Source organism: Solanum stenotomum, chromosome 11 (assembly GCF_019186545.1).
Source record: "Solanum stenotomum isolate F172 chromosome 11, ASM1918654v1, whole genome shotgun sequence".
In the NCBI taxonomy this organism is placed as follows: Eukaryota; Viridiplantae; Streptophyta; class Magnoliopsida; order Solanales; family Solanaceae; genus Solanum; species Solanum stenotomum.
Genome location: NC_064292.1, coordinates 11,572,107 through 11,593,589, shown reverse-complemented (window position 1 = coordinate 11,593,589; position 21,483 = coordinate 11,572,107). Strand labels below are relative to the sequence as shown.

At 39.4% G+C, this 21,483-nt stretch overlaps 1 protein-coding gene across 1 annotated transcript in view; it reads left to right on the top strand.

Annotated features, from left to right (window-relative positions):
• Positions 1–21,483, top strand: part of LOC125843645 (serine/threonine-protein kinase Nek6) — a 133,514-nt gene that overhangs the window by 1,779 nt on the left and 110,252 nt on the right. Inside the window, 1 exon segment of the mRNA XM_049522798.1 lies at positions 2,080–2,145. Coding sequence (XP_049378755.1) covers positions 2,080–2,145 — 66 coding nt within the window.

The following is a 21,483-nucleotide window of genomic DNA, read 5'->3' as shown; positions in this document are numbered from 1 at the left end:
TAATTTCTATCCGATGTCAATTTTATGAAATAAAAGATTTCATTATATATTAATTTTTAAAGTAAACATTTATTCTATTATTTCTTTTCAAAAACTATTATTATGGTCCTCAACTTAATATGAAAGGACTAAAGTTAAAACAAATAATAAAGCGTATCAAGATATTAATAAAATTGATTTTTTTTTAATCATATCATTTTTAAAGATAATAAGAAAAGGTAAATGACTTCATATTCAGGAATAATAACTCATAGATAATATGCACATAACCAGAAAAGAAGAAGTTATATGTCATCTCTTGTTATTTTTTTAAAGTAAGAAGTGTTTATACTATTTATTTTCTTATCTTATTATATTTTTCACATTTAACCCAACTCTCCCCTCCCCCCTCAAAAGATAAATAAATTAAAAGTATAAGGGAAAAATGTCTCATTCGAATTATGAAAAAATAAAATTAGCTCATTTTTCCTTGTTTTGAAACAGCAGTTAGAAAGAGAATATTGTTTATCCATTTGAATAGTTAAAGTTATTTCTGAGACAAAAATCTAACAGTAAAGACACTTTTTTTACCAAAAAATATCACAAGGGGTAAATTTGATCTATTTTAAATAATTGAAAGATATTGTTGATCTTTTTCCTTTTAAATTAGAAAATGATACCTGATTAATTTACTTGATTTTCCTTACAAATAATTAAATTAAACTAAGGAAAGGAAAAGAACCAAAACAAAATAAAAAAATAAAAATAAAAATAAAAAATAAAATAAAATAATAATAAAAAAAATAAAAAAATAATATATATATATATATATATATATATTAATCTCTGTGTGAGTGGGACTTATTTTCTACCACATGAAAAATATGAGGGTGGTAGGTGGTTGTGATAAATTAAATTTTACTAATATTGATACGAAGGAATGTCGCACACCTAACATGGCCTGCTTTCACCAAATGTATACATTCGGATACTTTTTCGGTTCGCTTTTACTTATTTAATATTTTAAAATTAATTTTTATAATTATTATTTTTAATATATTACAAAAATATTTTATAATACTACTTAAATTAATCATGATTCATTTAGAGAAATACAAAATTTTTAAATTAAATAAATAAAATGAACGGAGAAAATATATGTAAATACAATGTATATGAGAAAAAAAGAGTAAAATGTAAAATATTTGGTAGAGATTATAAATGTTAGAAATAACTTACAACTTCGTCCATACTGTCAAGCAATAATTCTTTCTGTCATAACTTTCAATTTTTTCTATATTTATTTATTAAATGAAAATGTCTCTTATCAATAATAATAAATGTATACCAAACATTATAATGGTAACTTTTTACATGTCAATAATTAATGAAGGCGAGTTAATTTTTTTTTTTTTTTAAAACAGAGAAGTGTTTCAAGTCCTTACACTTATTTACCACGAAGTCGAAACAAGATGGAACAATCACAACAACCTTAGGTTACACTTATTTAGGAGATTATGACATTAATTTAACTATATTTGAAATGATAATTTTAATGCTAAACTAATTTTATGAAATTTGAAGTTGAATTACCAATATTAATTTTTCAACTAAGATTCTGCCGCCCTTGACTGGCTTTCTATTTGATTGTACCGAAAGGTCAATGAATTGAGATTGTTTTATTGTTTCTTTTCAAAACTAATAGTGGCCCTCGATTCAAATTTGAGATGACTTAAAGTTAAAATATCACTCTATTGAAAAATTCTATTGTTTCTCTTTGAAAATTGAAGCATTATCAAAGTTGCCTTATAAATCATAAACAACATAACATCACTCAAAGAGTTAGAAGATAGTATTAGCAAAATGGCTTTATTTTACTAATAGAATTGGAATAAGTTGATCAATAATATGATGTGTTAAACAAGATGAAAGAGAAGGAACTTTAATTATGCTTTAATTAATTATTAAAAAAGAACTTATGGAGTGTTGAAAAATTAATTTTCCCTCTTTTTTTTTTTTACTGTTTAAAGTAAGAATAATTATTCTTCTCTCAGCTTTTTATTTTTTTATCTAACCTTATATTAATTTTGATTTTTGCAGATGAATTTGATACCCAAGCTGGATAACCCTTATATTATTGAGTACAAGGATGCATGGGTAGAGAAGGTATTTATTTTTATACAATTAACAAAATTTTCTATAAGGACTTAATATTCTTTTATTTAGTACACATATTCATGTACAATGCTAAAAAGATTTTTTTATGTGATGTTATACATAAATTAGGAGTCCTTTGTCTGCATTGTTACAAGCTATTGTGAATGTGGAGACATGTAAGTTTCCTAAACATGCCTAAATTAGCATTAATTTTATCTTAATCAATAATAATGATGTATTTCTTGATAGATTTTGTACTTGTTTTCAGGGCTAATATGATTAGAAAAGCCAGAGGAACATTTTTTCCTGAAGACGTAAGAAAAATAAGAATAAATTTCCAACAAAACACAAAACGGATTTTGAACTCATCAAGTTTACTTTTGTTTTGCCAACAGAGACTTTGCAAATGGTTGATTCAGTTGTTACTGGCTCTCGATTACCTTCACTCGAATCATGTTCTTCACAGAGATCTTAAAGTATGACCTTTTTTTATAAAAAAATTGTAGAGTTTTGGAGTAACTCATACTAATAGTTTTCATTTGCTTTGCTCCAGTGCTCTAACATTTTCCTTACCAAAGACGACAAAATCAGACTTGGTAAGAAGTATAAATAGTCCATATAGTAAGTGTTTATTTGCTGCAAATTTTGTGTTGCTTATGAAACTTGTTATGTCGTCTGTAGGTGACTTTGGATTAGCCAAACTGTTGAATAAAGATGATCTTGCCTCTTCGGTAATAAACCCTCCCTCATTATCCAAATTAGGACGTCTCAAAATATAAAATGTCACATAAGTTGAAGCAGAGAGAATAACAAGTTGTTGACTATTGTTATTTGGTTGTTCAATGTGATGTAGATTGTGGGTACTCCAACATATATGTGTCCTGAGCTTCTAGCAGATATACCTTATGGATATAAATCAGACATANAAGACGTTAAGGAACCCATACGACTTTACGGAATTGAATTCGGGCGAGTAGAACTTTCGAAACGGATCCTAGTGTGAACGGGTAGTTTTTGAACGTCATTGGTTGAGGGTGTGTTGTGAAATGGGGATTTGGAACTCAAATTTCGACTCTCTATCTCCATGTTCCTGCCAGGGCGGGGCCTTGTAGCGGGATAGGGTCCGCTGTAGCAGCCCAATCGCGAATTAAGTCACGATTAAACCCCAAAAATGTTATTATTCTGCAATTTTCGTTCTTGAGAGCTAAGAAATGAACCAAGGCAACTTATTGCCAGTTTTCCACCTTTTCTAGCACTAAAGGTAAGGATTTTACTCCCCTAATCCATTTTTCGATCCGTAGAACTTATATTCTTAGGTAATTATTATTGGGGAAAAGTTTTGATCTTAATCTAATGGTGGAAAAAGCCCTAATTTTGGGTATGGGAATCATGGGTTTGGTCTTGGCTTATTGGGTTTGTTATAATCCGGGTAAATTAGACTTTAATTATTGATCCTTGCGTATTATTACTTATTTGTAGACCTAAAACAGGCGGAAAAAATCCGGAAAAGGGAAGGATCAAGCGCCTTAGGGGGATTCAAGCTTGGTTTCGAGGTAGGTGATGGTTTGATGTCACGTGTGTGTGATGTATGTGGGTATTTGCTTAATTATAATGCATGCATGTGAATGTAGGACTATTGATCAAACCTAATGTAAATAAGTATGAATGAACGATGGTATGCCATGAATCAACACTTGATTGTATGATTATGAGAATGTACATTGTGATTATGGTATGATGATTGGACCGGGTTCCACGTTCCGACACAGTAATTGGGATCGGATGTAACGTACCGACATACACATTGTGAAACGACCCCAAAAATGCCCGAAAATGTGCTTCAGAAACACCTATAATTGTAATTTCCATATATCTCAAAATCTGTGCATGATTTTGGAAATTCGACTTCATATTCTTATTCATGGGGTCAAATTGAGTGGGTAAATGGGTCTAACCCGAATTTTAGAGCAACCGTATCAAAATTAGAAAATCGGAAAAAATGCGATTTGGAGGGTCAACTTTAAAGGGGCATATCTCTTAGCACACAAGGAACTGGAAGGGCCACAACCTATTAAATTAAAGCTCTTTGAGTTAGGTTTCCAACGCACTTGGTTTCACCTCATTCCGAGTTAGGATGAGGGAGTTATGACCATTTTCGTAAAACTTGTCTGTGCAGATTTGCAATTTCCAGTGAGCTATTTTTTCTTTTTTGAGGCTAAGTGTTGGGGACGTTTTTTATAAAAAGGGGATATGTCCCATACTTAGTCATTTTTAACTTCAAAAACACTCTCTAAGCCCTCTCCAAAATTCCACCAAGATCCTCAACCAAATTCAAACATCTCAAGCTCTAATTCCGAATTCAAGACTCAATCTCAAGCTTCAATTCTCCATTCCAATCTTCATCAAGGATTCTCCAAAGTTGAGGTATGTGGGTTTGATTGTGGAAACCTTCCTTTCCACAAGTCCAACCATTTATCCTCTATTTCTACTTCAAGTTTATGGGTCCTTATGGTTATTTATGAATTCTTGAAGTATGGAATTAGTACTACACACCCTATTATGGTCTATTTTGCATATTATCATGAAATGGAATTATTATGTGATGTTTATGGTTTTCATGCTTTCACGATCAAATTATGAAGGTTGATATATATATATATATGTATGTTGTTGGTGGGCTGATTTATATGGATTTTGGAATTGGCTGGACTTAGTACTCTTGAAATACATGATTTTATTTACATGAACAGTAGCCTATCATGTGTTTGATAAAATACCCATTAATAGAATTCTTAGGAAATGGAAGGTCCAATGTACGTCCTATGAGTCAGATGGTTATATAATTGCTGAAATGATGATGAAATGGACACATGTATATGATTTTCTCTATATAAGTGTTGTGAGTCGACCAAGTCTAGCTCGTGGGGTTGTAGGCCCGGGTAACCGTATCGAGGGGTTGGTACCTTGGTTGCCTAGTACGGGGGGGGGGGTAGTAGGCCCGTATAACCATAATGAGGGGTTTGTACCTTAGTCCCTAGCTCAGGGGGTGGTAGGCCCGGGTAACTACATTGAGGGGTTTGTACCTTTTTCGCCTCTCCAAGGGGGTGGTAGGCCTTGAAAATACTATTTTTATGGTCACTCGCCACACATGTACTACGCCCCACTAAATATGATTTTTTTTATGTAAGCATCATTATACATATCATCTCATTAATATGCTATCTATCGGGTATGATTATGCATTTTGCCTATGATGTCTATCTATTGTTACATTGCATTGCATCCCATATACTTAGTACATTCAAACGTACTAATGCATACTCTATGCCTACATGATGTCACCATGTAGGGACCGGAGCACCGCTTGACCATCCTCTTCCGCGTGGCTAATATGATTTTCTATCGAGGTTATTGGTGAGTCCTCTATTTCGGGGACGTTGCTTATGATCTCTTGCTATGTATAAGACTTTTCCTTTTTAGTTATGTGTTGACTATGAGGGTGAGCCCGGTAGTTTGTCTTGGCACCCGCTAAGTAACCATCTTTAGAGGTGGTGTTAGACAAGTTGTGTATTATGCTTGAGCTTGACTCATCTATGGTATTTATGTATCATTCTCTTTTTTCTCTTGCTCCCTTAGTCCCGACTTCCCCTTGATTATGCTTATCGCTTATGGTCATTTTAATTGCTTCCGCGACCAAGGATGTGTAATGATTTGCTATGAGGCTTGTTTGGGGTTCCTTCGAGTTCCTCATTTGTCGGTCACGTTTAGGCCCTAGGCTTAGGTCGTGACAAACTTGGTATCAGAACACTAGGTTGATAGATCCTCGGAGTCCAACACACCGCGTTGATTAGAGTCCGATTCATGGTTGTGTTGTGCACCACAACTATGAGTAAGAGGCTATGAGACGTTTTAGGAAATGTTTTCCTTCTCCATGTTCTAAGTCGTGCTGTAGAGTTGAATTAAGTTTTTCCCTAACGATTGTTCTTTGCTATGCTAGATCATGCCTAACACAAGAGGAAGACGAGCCCGCGCACCCGAGGAAAAACCGACCAATGGGGATCTTCGGGATGCCCTTACTTTATTTGCACAAGCTATGGCTTATCAAGCCAACCACGGGGCCCAAGCCCCTCAGGCTTCTACCCCGGCATCTCGGGTGAGAGACTTCGTGCGGATGAATCCCCCGGAATTCTATGGGTCTAAGTTAGATGAAGACCCTCAAGAATTCATTGATGAAGTCCACAAAATATTAGCTATCATGGGCGTGAGGTCAGAAAATAAGGCGGAGTTGGCGGCCTACCAACTAAAAGGAGTGGCCCAAATATGGTACAACCAATGGAAGGAAGAGAAGGGGGCAAACTATGTGGTGCCTTGGGAAGAGTTCAAAACGGCTTTCCTTAATCGATTCTTTCCTCTTGAGCTTAGGGAAGCCAAATTGGTGGAGTTCATGAATTTAAAACAAGGGTCTAAGAGTGTGAGGGAGTATGCCCTCAAGTTTAACCAACTTTCAAGATATGCTCCACACTTGGTTGCCGACTCACGATCTAGAATGAACAAATTCGTGATGGGTGTGTCCGACCTAGTGAGTGAAGAATGCCGGTCCACAATGTTGATTAGTGACATGGACTTGTCCCGCTTGATGGTCTATGCCGAACAAATGAAGGAGGAGAAGTTGAGGAAGTGGAGGGGTCATGAGGCCAAGAGGGCCCGTTTTGAGGGCAAGTTCCAAAGTCGAAGGGGAGGCCGGTTTCATCAAGGCCAAGGGTCTTCTCATGCGCCCCATAAGGGGTTTGCCAATGACGTTCCAAGGGCCCAAGGTGTTGGTGGTATGGGTCCTATTGATGTATGTCGGAAGTGTGGTAAGGGCCATGGTGGCCCGTGTTTGAGAAATATCGATACTTGCTACAGTTGTGGGGAAATGGGGCACAAGGCAATGGATTGTCCTCAAAATTGCAACAATGGTAAGGAGGTTCGTCCACAAGGTGCCAATGCGGTTCCTTTGGAGAGAGGGGGCCGACAAGATGGTGCCCCAAGGCACAATCGATTTTATGCTTTGCATGGGAGGCAAGGGGTTGATGAAGTCCCCGACGTCGTTACCGTAATGTTGAAAATCTTTGACTTTGATGTATATGCATTAATTGATCCGGGTGCCTCTCTTTCTTTTGTCACCCGCTTTGTTGCCAAAAAGTTTCATGTTGAGCCCGAATTGTTGCGTGAGTCATATAAGGTGTCTACTCCTATTGGTGCATATATTGTTGCTAGGAAGGTCTATAGAAATTGTCCTATTTGCATCTTGCATAAAATATTGCCTTGTGATCTTGTTGAGTTGAACATAGTCGATTTTGATGTTGTTCTTGGGATGGATTGGTTGCATGCATACTATGCTTCCATTGATTGTAGAACCCGTAGGGTCAAGTTCCAATTCCCAAGTGAACCCATTCTTGAGTGGGAGAGCCAAAATGTGGTAGTCAAGGGTAGGTTCATCTCTTGCATTAAAGCCCGTAAGTTGATCTCTAAGGGGTGTCTCTATCACCTTGTGAGGGTTAGGGATGTGGAGTCCAAAACCCTTCCTATAGAGTCGGTTCCGATCGTAAATGAATTCCTTGATGTCTTTCCTAATGACCTTCCCGGTGTTCCTCCCGAAAGGGAAATAGATTTTGGCATAGACCTCCTCCCCGATACTCAACCCATTTCTATTCCCCCTTACCGTATGGCCCCGGCGGAGTTAAAGGAGTTGAAGGAACAATTGAAGGACTTGTTGGAGAAGGGTTTTATTAGGCCTAGCCAATCACCATGGGGTGCTCCGGTGTTGTTTGTGAAGAAGAAAGATGGGTCCCTTAGGATGTGTATTGATTACCGGCAACTCAATAGGGTCACCGTCAAGAATAAATATCCTCTTCCTAGGATTGATGACTTGTTCGACCAATTGCAAGGGGCTAGCCACTTCTCTAAGATTGATCTTCGGTCCGGGTATCATCAAGTGAAGGTGAGGGAGTGTGACATTCCCAAGACAGCCTTCCGGACTAGGTATGGGCATTATGAATTTGTGGTCATGTCCTTTGGGTTGACCAATGCACCGGCTATCTTCATGGACCTAATGAATAGGGTCTTTAAACCCTACCTTGATTCCTTTGTTGTGGTCTTCATTGATGATATTTTAATCTATTCGCATAGCGAGGAAGAACATATGGGTCACTTGAGGGTTGTGTTGCAAAGATTGAGAGAGGAGAAGTTGTATGCCAAGTATGAAAAGTGTGAATTTTGGTTGAAGGAGGTTGCCTTCCTAGGTCATGTGGTGTCGGGGGATGGTATTAAGGTAGACCCTAAGAAGACCGATGTGATTAGAAATTGGCCTAGGCCATTGACCCCGTCGGATATTAGGAGCTTCTTGGGCTTAGCGGGTTACTACCGGAGATTTGTGAATGGGTTTTCTTCTATTGCTTCTCCCATGACTAAGTTGACACAAAAGAAGGCTAAGTTTGAGTGGACCGACGAGTGCGAAAGGAGTTTTCAAACCTTGAAAGATAAACTTGTGTCCGCTCCTATATTGTCACTACCGGATGGGCTTGAGGGATTTGTTGTGTATTGTGATGCTTCTAGAGTTGGCTTGGGTTGTGTCCTAATGCAAAATGGTAAGGTGATAGCCTATGCTTCTAGACAACTCAAAGTGCATGAAAAGAACTATCCTACGCATGATCTTGAATTAGCCGCGGTGGTGTTTGCTTTAAAGATTTGGCGTCATTACTTGTATGGGGTACATGTTGATGTGTTCACCGATCATAAGAGCCTCCAATATGTCTTCACCCAAAAAGATCTCAACTTGAGACAAAGAAGGTGGCTAGAATTTCTTAAAGATTATGATATGAGTGTGCATTATCATCCCGGTAAAGCTAATGTGGTGGCGGATGCTTTGAGTAGGGTGTCTATGGGTAGCCTAGCTCATGTTGATATTGGTGATAGGGAAATGGCTAGGGAGGTGCATCGGTTGGCTAGGTTGGGGGTTAGGTTGGAAGAGGTTGGTAATGGTGGTGTGGTCGTTGTTGATGGTGCTAGGTCTTCCTTGGTTGATGAGGTGATAGCAAAACAAGATCTTGACTCTTCCTTGTTAGAATTGAAGGCCTTGGTGAAAGAGGGCAAGGTGGAAGTTTTCTCCCAAGGGGGAGATGGTGCCCTTAGGTACCAAGGTAGGTTGTGTGTGCCTTGTGTTGATGGTTTGAGGGAGAAAATTCTTGAGGAGGCTCATAATTCTTCCTACTCCATTCACCCCGGTTCCACCAAAATGTATAGAGATTTGAGGGATGTGTATTGGTGGGGAGGCATGAAGAAGGACATTGCCAAATTCGTCTCCGGTTGTCATAGTTGTCAACAAGTCAAGGCCGAACATCAAAGGCCGGGTGGTCTAACCCAAGACATAGAGATTCCTACTTGGAAGTGGGAAGAAATTAATATGGATTTTGTAGTTGGTTTACCCAAGACTAGAAAAGGTTTTGATTCTATTTGGGTGGTGGTTGATAGGATGACAAAATCGGCTCATTTTCTACCCGTAAAGACAACATACGGGGCGGAAGATTATGCAAGGTTATATATTCATGACTTGGTAAGGTTGCATGGGATTCCTCTATCCATCATATCGGCCCGTGGTACTCAATTTACTTCACACTTTTGGAAGTCCTTTCAAAGGGGTCTAGGTACGAGAGTTAAGCTTACTACGGCCTTTCACCCGCAAACGGATGGACAAGCCGAAAGGACTATCCAAACATTTGAGGATATGCTTAGGGCTTGTGTATTGGAGCTTAAGGGTAGTTGGGCTGATCATCTTCCATTGATTGAGTTTGCCTATAATAATAGCTATCATTCTAGCATCGGTATGGCTCCTTTTGAGGCTCTCTATGGGAGGCATTGTAGATCACCGGTTGAGTGGTTTGAGGTTGGTGAGGTGGCCTTGTTAGGACCAGATCTAGTTATGGAGGCTCTTGAGAAGGTTAGGATGATTAGAGAAAGGTTGAAGATGGCCCAAAGTCGCCAAAAGTCCTATACCAATGTGAGGAGAAGGGTTCTTGAATTCCGAGTTGGTGATTGGGTCTATTTGAAGGTGTCACCCATGAAGGGTGTGGTTCGTTTTGGTAAGAAGGGCAAGTTGAGCCCAAGATACGTGGGTCCTTATAAGGTGATGAGGAGAATTGGCAAGGTAGCTTATGAGTTGGAATTGCCTAGCGAAATGGATTTGGTTCATTTGGTATTTCATGTGTCTATGTTGAGGAAGTGTGTGGGGGATCCGAATGCCATTGTGCCTCTTGATGTTGTGGGTGTTGTTGAAGATAATTTGACCTATGAGGAGGTTCCAGTCCAGATTTTAGATAGACAAGTGAAGAGGTTGAGAAACAAAGATGTGGCTTCCGTTAAAGTCCTTTGGAGAAATCAACAAGTTGAAAGTGCTACTTGGGAGGCCGAAGCGGACATGCAAAGGCGATATCCTTATCTTTTCCACTCCACTCAAGCCTAAGGTATTGATCTAAGCCCTTTATAAAATCTCAGGTCTTAAGTTCAGCCCCCATGTCATTGCATACATTCATGTTTAAGTTGACAAGTTCATTGTGGTTTTACAACTATGTTGAGGTTTTTGAAATAAGGTGTAAGTGCATTGTTGCATCCTTATGTGGGCTGATATTGCCATGTTTGTGTCCCTCATGTACGTTTCTTTAACATTCGGGGACGAATGTTCCCAAGGGGGAGATATTGAAACGACCCCAAAAATGCCCGAAAATGTGCTTCGGAAACACCTATAATTGTAATTTCCATATATCTCAAAATCCGTGCATGATTTCGGAAATTCGACTTCATATTCTTATTCAGGGGGTAAAATTGAGTGGGAAATGGGTCTAACCCGAATTTTAGAGCAACCGTATCAAAATTCGAAAATCGCAAAAAATGCGATTTTCAGGGTCAACTTTAAAGGGGCATATCTCTTAGCACACAAGGAACTGGAAGGGCCACAGCCTATTAAATTAAAGCTCTTTGAGTTAGGTTTCCAACGCACTTGGTTTCACCTCATTCCGAGTTAGGATGAGGGAGTTATGACCATTTTCGTAAAACTTGTCTGTGCAGATTTGCAATTTCCAGTGAGCTATTTTTTCTTTTTTGAGGCTAAGTGTTGGGGACGTTTTTTTATAAAAAGGGCATATATCCCATACTTAGTCATTTTTAACTTCAAAAACACTCTCTAAGCCCTCTCCAAAATTCCACCAAGATCCTCAACCAAATTCAAACATCTCAAGCTCTAATTCCGAATTCAAGACTCAATCTCAAGCTTCAATTCTCCATTTCAATCTTCATCAAGGATTCTCCAAAGTTGAGGTATGTGGGTTTGATTGTGGAAACCTTCCTTTCCACAAGTCCAACCATTTATCCTCTATTTCTACTTCAAGTTTATGGGTCCTTATGGTTCTTTATGAACTCTTGAAGTATGGAATTAGTACTACACACCCTATTATGGTCTATTTTGCATATTATCATGAAATGAAAATATTATGTGATGTTTATGATTTTCATGCTTCCACGATCAAATTATGAAGGTTGATATATATATATATGTATGTTGTTGGTGGGCTGATTTATATGGATTTTGGAATTGGCTGGACTTAGTACTCTTGAAATACATGATTTTATTTACATGAACAGTAGCCCATCATGTGTTTGATAAAATACCCATTTATAGATTTCTTAGGAAATGGAAGGTCCAATGTACGTCCTATGAGTCGGATGGTTATATAATTACTGAAATGATGATGAAATGGACACATGTATATGATCTTCTCTATATAAGTGTTGTGAGTCGACCAAGCCTAGCTCGGGGGGTTGTAGGCCCGGGTAACTGTATCGAGGGGTTGGTACCTTGGTTGCCTAGTACGGGGGGGTGGTAGGCCCGTATAACCATATCGAGGGGTTTGTACCTTGGTCCCTAGCTCTGGGGGTGGTAGGCCCGGGTAACTACATTGAGGGGTTTGTACCTCTTTCGCCTCTCCAAGGGGGTGATAGGCCTTGGAAATACTATATTGATGGTCACTCGCCACACATGTACTACGCCCACTAAATATGATTTTTTTTATGTAAGCATCATTATACATATCATCTCATTAATATGCTATCTATCGGGTATGATTATGCATTTTGCCTATGATGTCCATCTATTGTTACATTGCCTTGCATCCCATATACTTAGTACATTCAAACGTACTAATGCATACTCTATGCCTACATGATGTCACCATGTAGGGACCGGAGCACCGCTTGACCATCCTCCTCCGCGTGGCTAATATGATTTTCTATCGAGGTTATTAGTGAGTCCTCCATTCCGGGGACGTTGCTTATGATCTCTTGCTATGTATAAGACTTTTCCTTTTTAGTTATGTGTTGACTATAAGGGTGAGCCCGGTAGTTTGTCTTGGCACCCGCTAAGTAACCATGTTTAGAGGTGGTGTTAGACAAGTTGTGTATTATGCTTGATCTTGACTCATCTATGGTATTTATGTATCATTCTCTTTTTTCTCTTGCTCCCTTAGTCCCGACTTCCCCTTGATTATGCTTATCACTTATGGTCATTTTAATTGCTTCCGCGACCAAGAATGTGTAATGATATGCTATGAGGCTTGTTTGGGGTTCTTTCCCCATTCGCGGGTCACGTCTAGGCCCTAAGCTTGGGTCGTGACATATTGGATCGGGTGTCACGTTTCGACACACTAATTGGGATCGGGTGTTACGTTTCGGCACACTAACAGTTTGGATGTGGGTTCCATGAGAGGACCATTGAATTGTTATAATTATTGTATTGAGAATGTGAAATTGTACTTTGGTTCGGAAATGATAACTAACGTGTGTATATATTCTGTGCATGTCATGTTTACTATGTTGTAATTGCTTATGTATGTTTCACTTACTGGAGTAGTCGTGTGATCCTACCATTAAACTGTGGTTGTGTACTGATACTGCATTTACTCTTTCTTTGTTGAGTACAAGACATCTTAAGGCGTCTACTGACATACCTCATTTAGGAGTTCACTGATCGAGATTGAATTCAAGGGTGAGTCAATTCCTCCAGGCTGCCATGAGTTCTCATTCTGTTTTAGTCCATTTTTTTCGGACTCAGACTTTCTAGTTAGATTTACTCGTATGTTTAGTTTGGGTTGTACCCATTTTCTTAGACTTGTCGTTAGTAGAGTTTTGGTACATTGACTTTGAGATTCTAGGGGTGTTTTCCACAATGTTTGGTAACTATTTTGTTAAACTTTTGGAGTTTATGGGAACTCTACTCTATTTCTGCATTTAAACCTGCTTCGGTATCTTTAAATGTTTAGTTTTGGGGTTAATTGGTTAGTAGTAATGGTTCTCCCACGGGAGAGTTAGTGTGGGTGCCACTCACGACTGTTTAGGTCGTGACAAAGTTGGTATCAGAGCCCTAAGTTCATTTATCTTGACGTACCTAAAAGAGTCTAGTAGAGTCTTGCGGAATGGTACGGAGACGTCTGTACTTTTCTTCGAGAGACTATAAGACTTTAGAAAATCTCTCTGTTTTCTCTTGTCTCCTTTCGTGCTATAACTTGATTCCATATGGTATATGGTGATCCAAATTGGTATCTAATCTCCTTTACTCTTCTGTCTGCAGATGGTTAACACTAGATTCAACGGTGTCAGGTCTGTAGCTCCCGTCAATGAGCCAATTGAGAAATCCGCAGTAAGAGGTCGTGGTCGAGGCAGGGGTAGATAAAGAGCAAGGGGTAAAGGCCAAGGAAGGGTAGCACCTACTAGGGATGGAGCACCGGTTGAGAATTCTCCCAGAGATGAGGTTCCTCCCACACATCATGAAGAGGTAGAAGAAAATGTAGAGATTGAAGACGAGGGGGAAGTTGAATAGGAAGAGGATGCACCAACTAGGAATACCAGTGTTCCTCCTTTAGATCCAATGTTAGCTCAACAAATCATGTCTTTTCTGAGAGGATTGGTTGGTCCTGGAATCCTTCCAGCAGTGCAAGCTACTCAATCCCCAACCAACCGCTCCATTACTGTTACTAGTCCCATGAGAGATGCAACATTAGGTACTGATGCCTTTTTCCGTCCTTTGTTGGGTCCCGTAATAACTGGTAATGAGCATGAGATGTTGACTATGTTTCTAAAGTTGAAGCTGTTTGTGTTCCATGGTTCTGAGAGTGAGGACGCCTATGAATTCATCTTGGATTATTATGATAGACTGCATTAGTTAGGTATTGTACACCTGCATGGGGTAGAGTTCGTGACCTTCCAGCTACAGGGTGAGGCTAAGCAGTGATGGAGGGCCTACGTGGAATGTAGATCGTCAGTTTTACCCCACTCACTTGGACACAGTTTCATGCTCTGTTTCTGGAAAAGTATTTGCCTAGGACCTTGAGAGATCGTAAGAATGATGAGTTCATGGCTTTGGAGCAATGTGGTATGTCTGTGGCTGCTTATGAGTCAAAGTTCCATGATTTGTCTGGATATGCTACACAATTGGTGACTATTGAGGAATAGAGAATTCGTCTATTTGTCAAGGGACTAACTCCGAGTTACAAGTATTGTCTGTTCACATGACTTCTGTAGGAAAAAGTTTTACTGAGGTGACAAATTTTGTGAAGAAAGTGGAAGGAGTTAGGCGTGATGGGCATGCTAAGACGTTGGATAAGAAATCTAAGAGCACAAGTAACTTTCAGGGTTCCTACTCCAGAGGTTTGGGGAGGCCAACACTTGTAGCTCGGCCAATTCAGTCTGATATGCCTGCTTCTTCATGTAGTTACTCGGGAACTCCACATCAAAATTTTATTCAGGATAGCCAGTGAGCCGCACTTTCGGCGGGTAGCAGGCCGTCTTTTGATCACACTTGTTATAATTATGGGGAACCTGGGCACATGAGGAGAGATTGTCCCTAACCGCGCATATTGGATTCCGCACAGCAACAGACTAGAGCAGTGGTACCCGCGGGTAACGATAATAATGGAAGAGGACATCCATAAGATGGGAGAGGAGGAAATCAGCGAGGCCGGAGCAGTGCAACCAGGCAAGAAGGTCGTCCATCAAGATGACAACACTCAATGTTATGCCTTTCCGGGCAAAACCAAGGCTAAGGAGTCTGATGCAGTGATCACAGTATGTGATCGGATGGCTACTATTTTGTTTGATCCGGGTTCTACTTATTCATATGTGTCTGTTCAGTTTGCCTTGGGATTTGATATGATTTGTGATGTATTTGATACCCCCATCCATGTTTCTACCCAAGTTGGAGAGTCTGTCATAGTCACTCATATCTATCGTGCTTGTCCTATCTTGTTTATGGGTTTTCAGACTTGGGCTGATTTGGTTATTTTGGATATGACTGACTTCGATATAATCTTAGACATGACTTGGTTGTCCCCCTATTATGTTGTGCTTAATTGTAACGCTAAGTCTGTGGCTCTAGAGATTCTGGGTAGGGAAAAGTTAAAGTGGGAAGGGGTGTACAAGCCTAAGCCAGCTAAGGTCATATGCTCCATTCAGGCTAGGAAACTAGTGGGGCAGGGTTGTTTGGCTTATTTGGCTCATATTCAAGATGTTGAGGTTGAGCCTCCATCTATTGAATCCATTCATGTGGTGTCAGAATTTAGAGAAGTGTTCCCTATAGATTTGCCTGGTATGCCTCCGGATAGAGATATAGATTTTTACATTAACTTGGAACTTGGTACTTGCCCCATCTCTATTCCTCCTTATCACATGGCTCCAACGGAGTTGAGAGAGCTTAAAATTCAAATTCAAGAACTTCTTGATAAAGGTTTCATCCGTCCTAGTGCTTCACCGTGGGGTGCTCCTATTTTGTTTGTTAAGAAAAATGATAGTAGTATGAGGATGTGCATAGACTATCGACAACTAAATAAGGTCACCATTTGAAACAAGCATCCACTGCGTCAGATAGATGATCTTTTCGACCAATTGCATGGTGCATTAGTTTTCTCTAAGATTGATCTAAGGTCTGGTTATCATTAATTAAAGATTAGGCCTGAGGATATACCAAAAATGGCATTCAGGACCCGCTATAGGCACTACGAGTTTCTAGTGATGTCGATTGGGTTGACAAGTGTGCTTGTAACCTTCATGAGTTTGATGAATGGTGTGTTTAAATCATTTCTGGATTCATTTGTTATTGTTTTTATTGATGACATATTGGTTTATTCGAAAAGTGAGGAAGAGCATGCTGACCATCTTCGTATAGTTTTGGGTGTCCTTGGGAAACAACAGTTGTATGCTAAATTTTCTAAGTGTGAGTTTTGGTTGACTTCAGTTACCTTTTTGGGGCATGTAGTTTCAAAGGAAGGGGTGATGATAGATCCCCAAAAGATTGAAACAGTCAGGAATTAGGCCCGGCCTAGTTCTGTGATTGAAATTAAGAGTTTTGTGGGGCTCGCTAGCTACTATTGTAGGTTTGTTAAGAACTTTGCCTCTATCGCCACACATTTGACAGGGTTGACAAAAAAAGAAGTACCTTTTGAATGAACTGAAAAATGTAAGGAGAGATTTCAAAGGTTCAAGACTCTCTTGACCACAACACATATTCTTGCACTACTGGTGGAAGGTAAGGATTTTCATTATTTATTGGCATGCTTCGCATTCGGGTTTGGGTGATGTGTTGATGCAGGATAAGAATTTCATAGCTTATGCATCGCGGCAGTTGAAGGTACATGAGAGGAACTATCCAACGCATGATTTGGAGCTGGCAGCGGTAGTATTTTCCCTCAAGATTTGGCGGCATTATCTTTATGGTGTCAAGTGTGAGGTATTTACTGACCACCGTAGTTTACAACATGTGTTCACTCAAAAAGATCTAAAATCTAAGACAGTGAAGGTGGATGGAGTTACTCAAGGATTGTGATATGACCATCCAGTATCATCTGGATAAGGCTAACGTGGTGGTGGACGCATTAAGCCGAAAGACGGTGAGTATGGGTAGTCTAGCTTGCTTTGGTGTATCTAAGTGACCTTTGGCTAACGAGATCCAAACCTTGGACTCTAAGTTCATACAGTTGGGCATCTCAAAAAGAGGTGGGGTGTTAACTAGCATTGAGGTTAGGGCCACGTTCATTGAGTAGATCAAGGCCAAACAATTTGAGGATGAGAATTGCAATGAGCTTAGAAAGAAGACAGTGTTTGGTAAGGCACAAGATATGGTTCTTGATGCAGGGGGTGTGCTCAGTTTTAAAGGAAGTATTTGTGTTCCTCGAGTGGATGACTTGATTCAAAATTTATTGACATAATCCCATGGTTCACACTATTCTATTCATCTGGGTGTGACTAAGATGTACCGAGATTTGAAACGACTTTATTGGTGGCCTAGCATGAAGAAAGATATAGTGGAGTTTGTGGCTAAGTGCCAAAACTGCCAGCAAGTAAAATATGAACACCAAAGACCCGCAAGTTTGCTTCAGAGAATGCCAATTCCTGAATGGAAGTGGGAAATGATAGTTATGGATTTTGTGGTTGGTCTACCCAAGACATTGGGAAAATATGATTCTATTCGGGCAGTGGTTGACAAATTAACTAAGTCGGCCCATTTTATTGCAGTCAGAACAGACTATAATGCTCAGCAGTTGGCTAAGGTTTATGTGAAAGAGATAGTGAGGCTGCACGGAGTGCCCCTTTCTATCATCTCAAACCGTGGTACACAGTTCACATCCAAGTTTTGGAGAAAATTGCATGAGGAGTTGGTACTTTCAGCACTGCTTTCCATCCGCAAACGGATGGGCAGTCATAGAGGACTATTCAAGTGTTAGAGGACATGTTGAGGGCATGTGTGATTGACCTTGGAGGAAATTGGGATAAGTTCCTACCCTTATGTGAGTTCTCCTATAATAACAGTTACCACTCCAGCATTGATATGGCACCATTTGAGGCACTTTATGGGAGGAAATGTAGATCACCCATATGATGGTTTGAAGTTGGAGATGTGAAACCTTTGGGGGTTGACTTAGTGAATGATGCTCATGAAAAGGTAAGAAGCATCCAAGCTAAGCTCCTAGCAGCCCAAAGTCGACAGAAAAAGTATGCACACCATAAGGTAAGAGACATGACATTTTAGACCGGTGAGCAAGTTCTTCTTAAAGTGTCCCTCATGAAAGGGGTGATGAGAATCGGTAAGAAGGGCAAGCCTAGACCTCGATACATTGGACCATGCGAAATTCTTGACTGTGTAGGACCAGTTGCTTATAGATTGGCTTTACCTCCTAACTTTTTGGGAGTTCATCTGGTGTTTCATGTATCCATGTTGAAGAAGTATTATGGGGATGGGGATTACATCATAAAATGGGACTCAATGTTTCTAGATAAAGACCTTCAGTATGAGGAGGAACCGATTGCAATTCTTGATCGTGATGTCCGGAAGCTGAGGACCAAAGAGATTAAGTCCGTGAAAGTTAAATGAAAACATCGTCCAGTTGAGGAAGCTACTTGGGAAATCGAGAAAGACATGCAAGACAAGTATCCCCAGTTGTTCAACAATTCAGGTACTACTCTACCCTTACTCTAGTCAGTCTTTCCTAGTTCATCACTCAAAGACGAGTGATGGGTAAATTGGTATCTATTGTAATGACCTGATTCCGTCATTAGGGAAAAGCCAATGGGGAAATAATGGGGGCCAGAAAACTTTTGAGTAGTAACTTGGAAATTCCTAGCCTAGTCCAGATTTGGACGAAATCTGAGTCAATGAGGTTTAGGGAAATCTAGTAATGAATGAGAGATCTAATTATGAATTTTATCACATGAGTAGATAGCTAAGACGTTAAGGAACCCGTACGACTTTACGGAATCACATTTAGGTGAGTAGAACTCCCGAAACGGATCCTAGCGTGAACGAGTAGTTTTTGAACGTCATGGGTTGAGGGTGTGTTGTGAAATGGGGATTTGGAACTCAAATTTCGACTCTCTATCTCTGTGTAGGCCGCAGTAGCGGGATTATTCCCGCCAGGCCAGGGCTGCTGTAGCGGGATGGGGTCTGCCATAGCGGCCTAATCGCGAATTAAGTCGGGATTAAACCCCAAAAACGTTATTATTTTGCAACTTTCGTTCTTGAGAGCTAAGNTCCGACTCTCTATCTCTGTGTAGGCCGCAGTAGCGGGATTATTCCCTCCAGGCCGGGGCTGCTGTAGCGGGATGGGGTCTGCCATAGCGGCCTAATCGCGAATTAAGTCGGGATTAAACCCCAAAAACGTTATTATTTTGCAACTTTCGTTCTTGGGAGCTAAGAAACTAACCAGGGCAAGTTCTTGACAGTTTTCCACCTCTTCTAGCACTAAATGTAAGGATTTTACTCCCCTAATCCATTTTTCGATTCGTAGAACTTAGTTTCTTCGGTAATTATTATTGGGGGAAGTTTTGATCTTAATCTAATGGTGGAAAAAGCCCTACTTTGGGTATGGGGATCATAGGTTTGGTCTTGGATTGTTGGATTTGTTATAATCCAGATAAATTAGACCTTAATTATTGATCCTTGTGTATTATTACTTGTTTGTAGACCTAGAACAAGTGAAAAGAATCCGGAAAGGGAAGAATCAAGTGTCTTAGGGGGATTCAAGTTTGGTTTCGAGGTAGGTGATGGTTTGATTTCATGTTTGTGTAATGTATGTGGGTATTTGCTTCATTGCAATGCTTGTTTGTGAATGTAGCACTATTGATCAAACCTAATGTAAATGAGTATGAATGAACGATGGTATGCCATGAGTCAACACTTGATTGTATGATTATGAGAATGTACATTATGATTGTGATTGTGGTATGATGATTGGACCGGGTGTCACGTTTCGACACGCTAATTAGGATCGGATGTCACGTACCGACATACACGTTGGATCGGGTCGTTCCGGCACACTTATTGGGATCGAGTGTCATGTTCCGACACACTAACAGTTTGGGTGTGGGTTCTATAAGAGGACCATTAAATTGTTATAATTATTGTATTGAGAATGTGGAATTGTACTTTGCTCCGGAAATGATAACCAATGTGTGTATGTATTCTGTGCATGTCATGTTTACTATGTTGTGACTGCTTATGTATGTTTTTCTTACTGGAATAGCCACGTGATCCTACCAATACACTGTGGTTGTGTATTGATACTGCATTTGCTCTTTCTTTGTTGAGTACAGGGCATCTTCAGGCGGCTATGACATACCTCATTTAGGAAATCACTGATCGAGACTAAATTCAAGGGTGAGCCAGTTCTTCCAGGCTGCCATGAGTTCTCATGCTGTTTTAGTCCATTTCTTTTCGGACTTAGACTTTTTAGTTAGATTTAATCGTATGTTTAGTTTGGGTTGTACCCATTTTCTTAGACTTGTCGTTAGTAGAGTTTTGGTACATTGACTTTCAGATATTAGGGGTGTTTTCCGCAATGTTTGGTAACGATTTTGTTAAACTTTCGGAGTTTATGGGAACTCCACTTTATTTCTACATTTAAACCTGCTTCCGTATCTTTAATTGTTTAGTTTTGGGGTTAGTTGGTTAGTAGTAATGGTTCTCCCACCAGAGGGTTAGTGTGGGTGCCACTCACGACGGTATGGGTCGTGACAAATAAAGTGTTAAATATTTCAGATAGAGAAAGTAATTATCAACTCTAATGTACCAAAGAAAGAGTATTGATCTATTAATTTTCAATAAGTAAATTAATAACTGAATATAAATAAGTTCAAAAATGAGGATTGTGATTATGCAATTAAAAAAGGGAATATAGTTTGGGCTTAATTAGAGATATATAACTATACTTTGCTTAATTACAAATTATAACTACGTGTTAGGGGGAGGAGAGAGGCGAACGAGACTAGGAGAGGAAGACGAGCGAGATGGGAAAGAGATAGGAGAGAGGCGAGAGAGGTTGAATACATGTTGTATTTGTTGTATCACGAAGATAATTGATACAACTGATTTGTATCAAAATTAAAACAATTGTATAAAAAATTATTGTTTTTAGCTACATATTATGAGGAGAGCTGCAAGAGAGATCGAGAGAGAGAGGAGAAATGATGAATACATGTTGTATTTGTTGTATCACGAATACAATTGATACATAATACAAATACAGTTGAAACATATAATTGTCTGAATACAATTGATACAATTGATTTGTATCATATATCGAATATAATTGTATTAACGAACACAATTCGTACCAACGAATACAAATTGTCATAATACGATTGATATATAATACAAAATACAATTGATATGAAATACAAATATATTTAATACATAATACAAAATATAATTGTCACATAAAATGTAGTGTTTTTTGGGATGGAGAGAGGGGCGAGAGGGGGAGGGGGGGGGGGGGG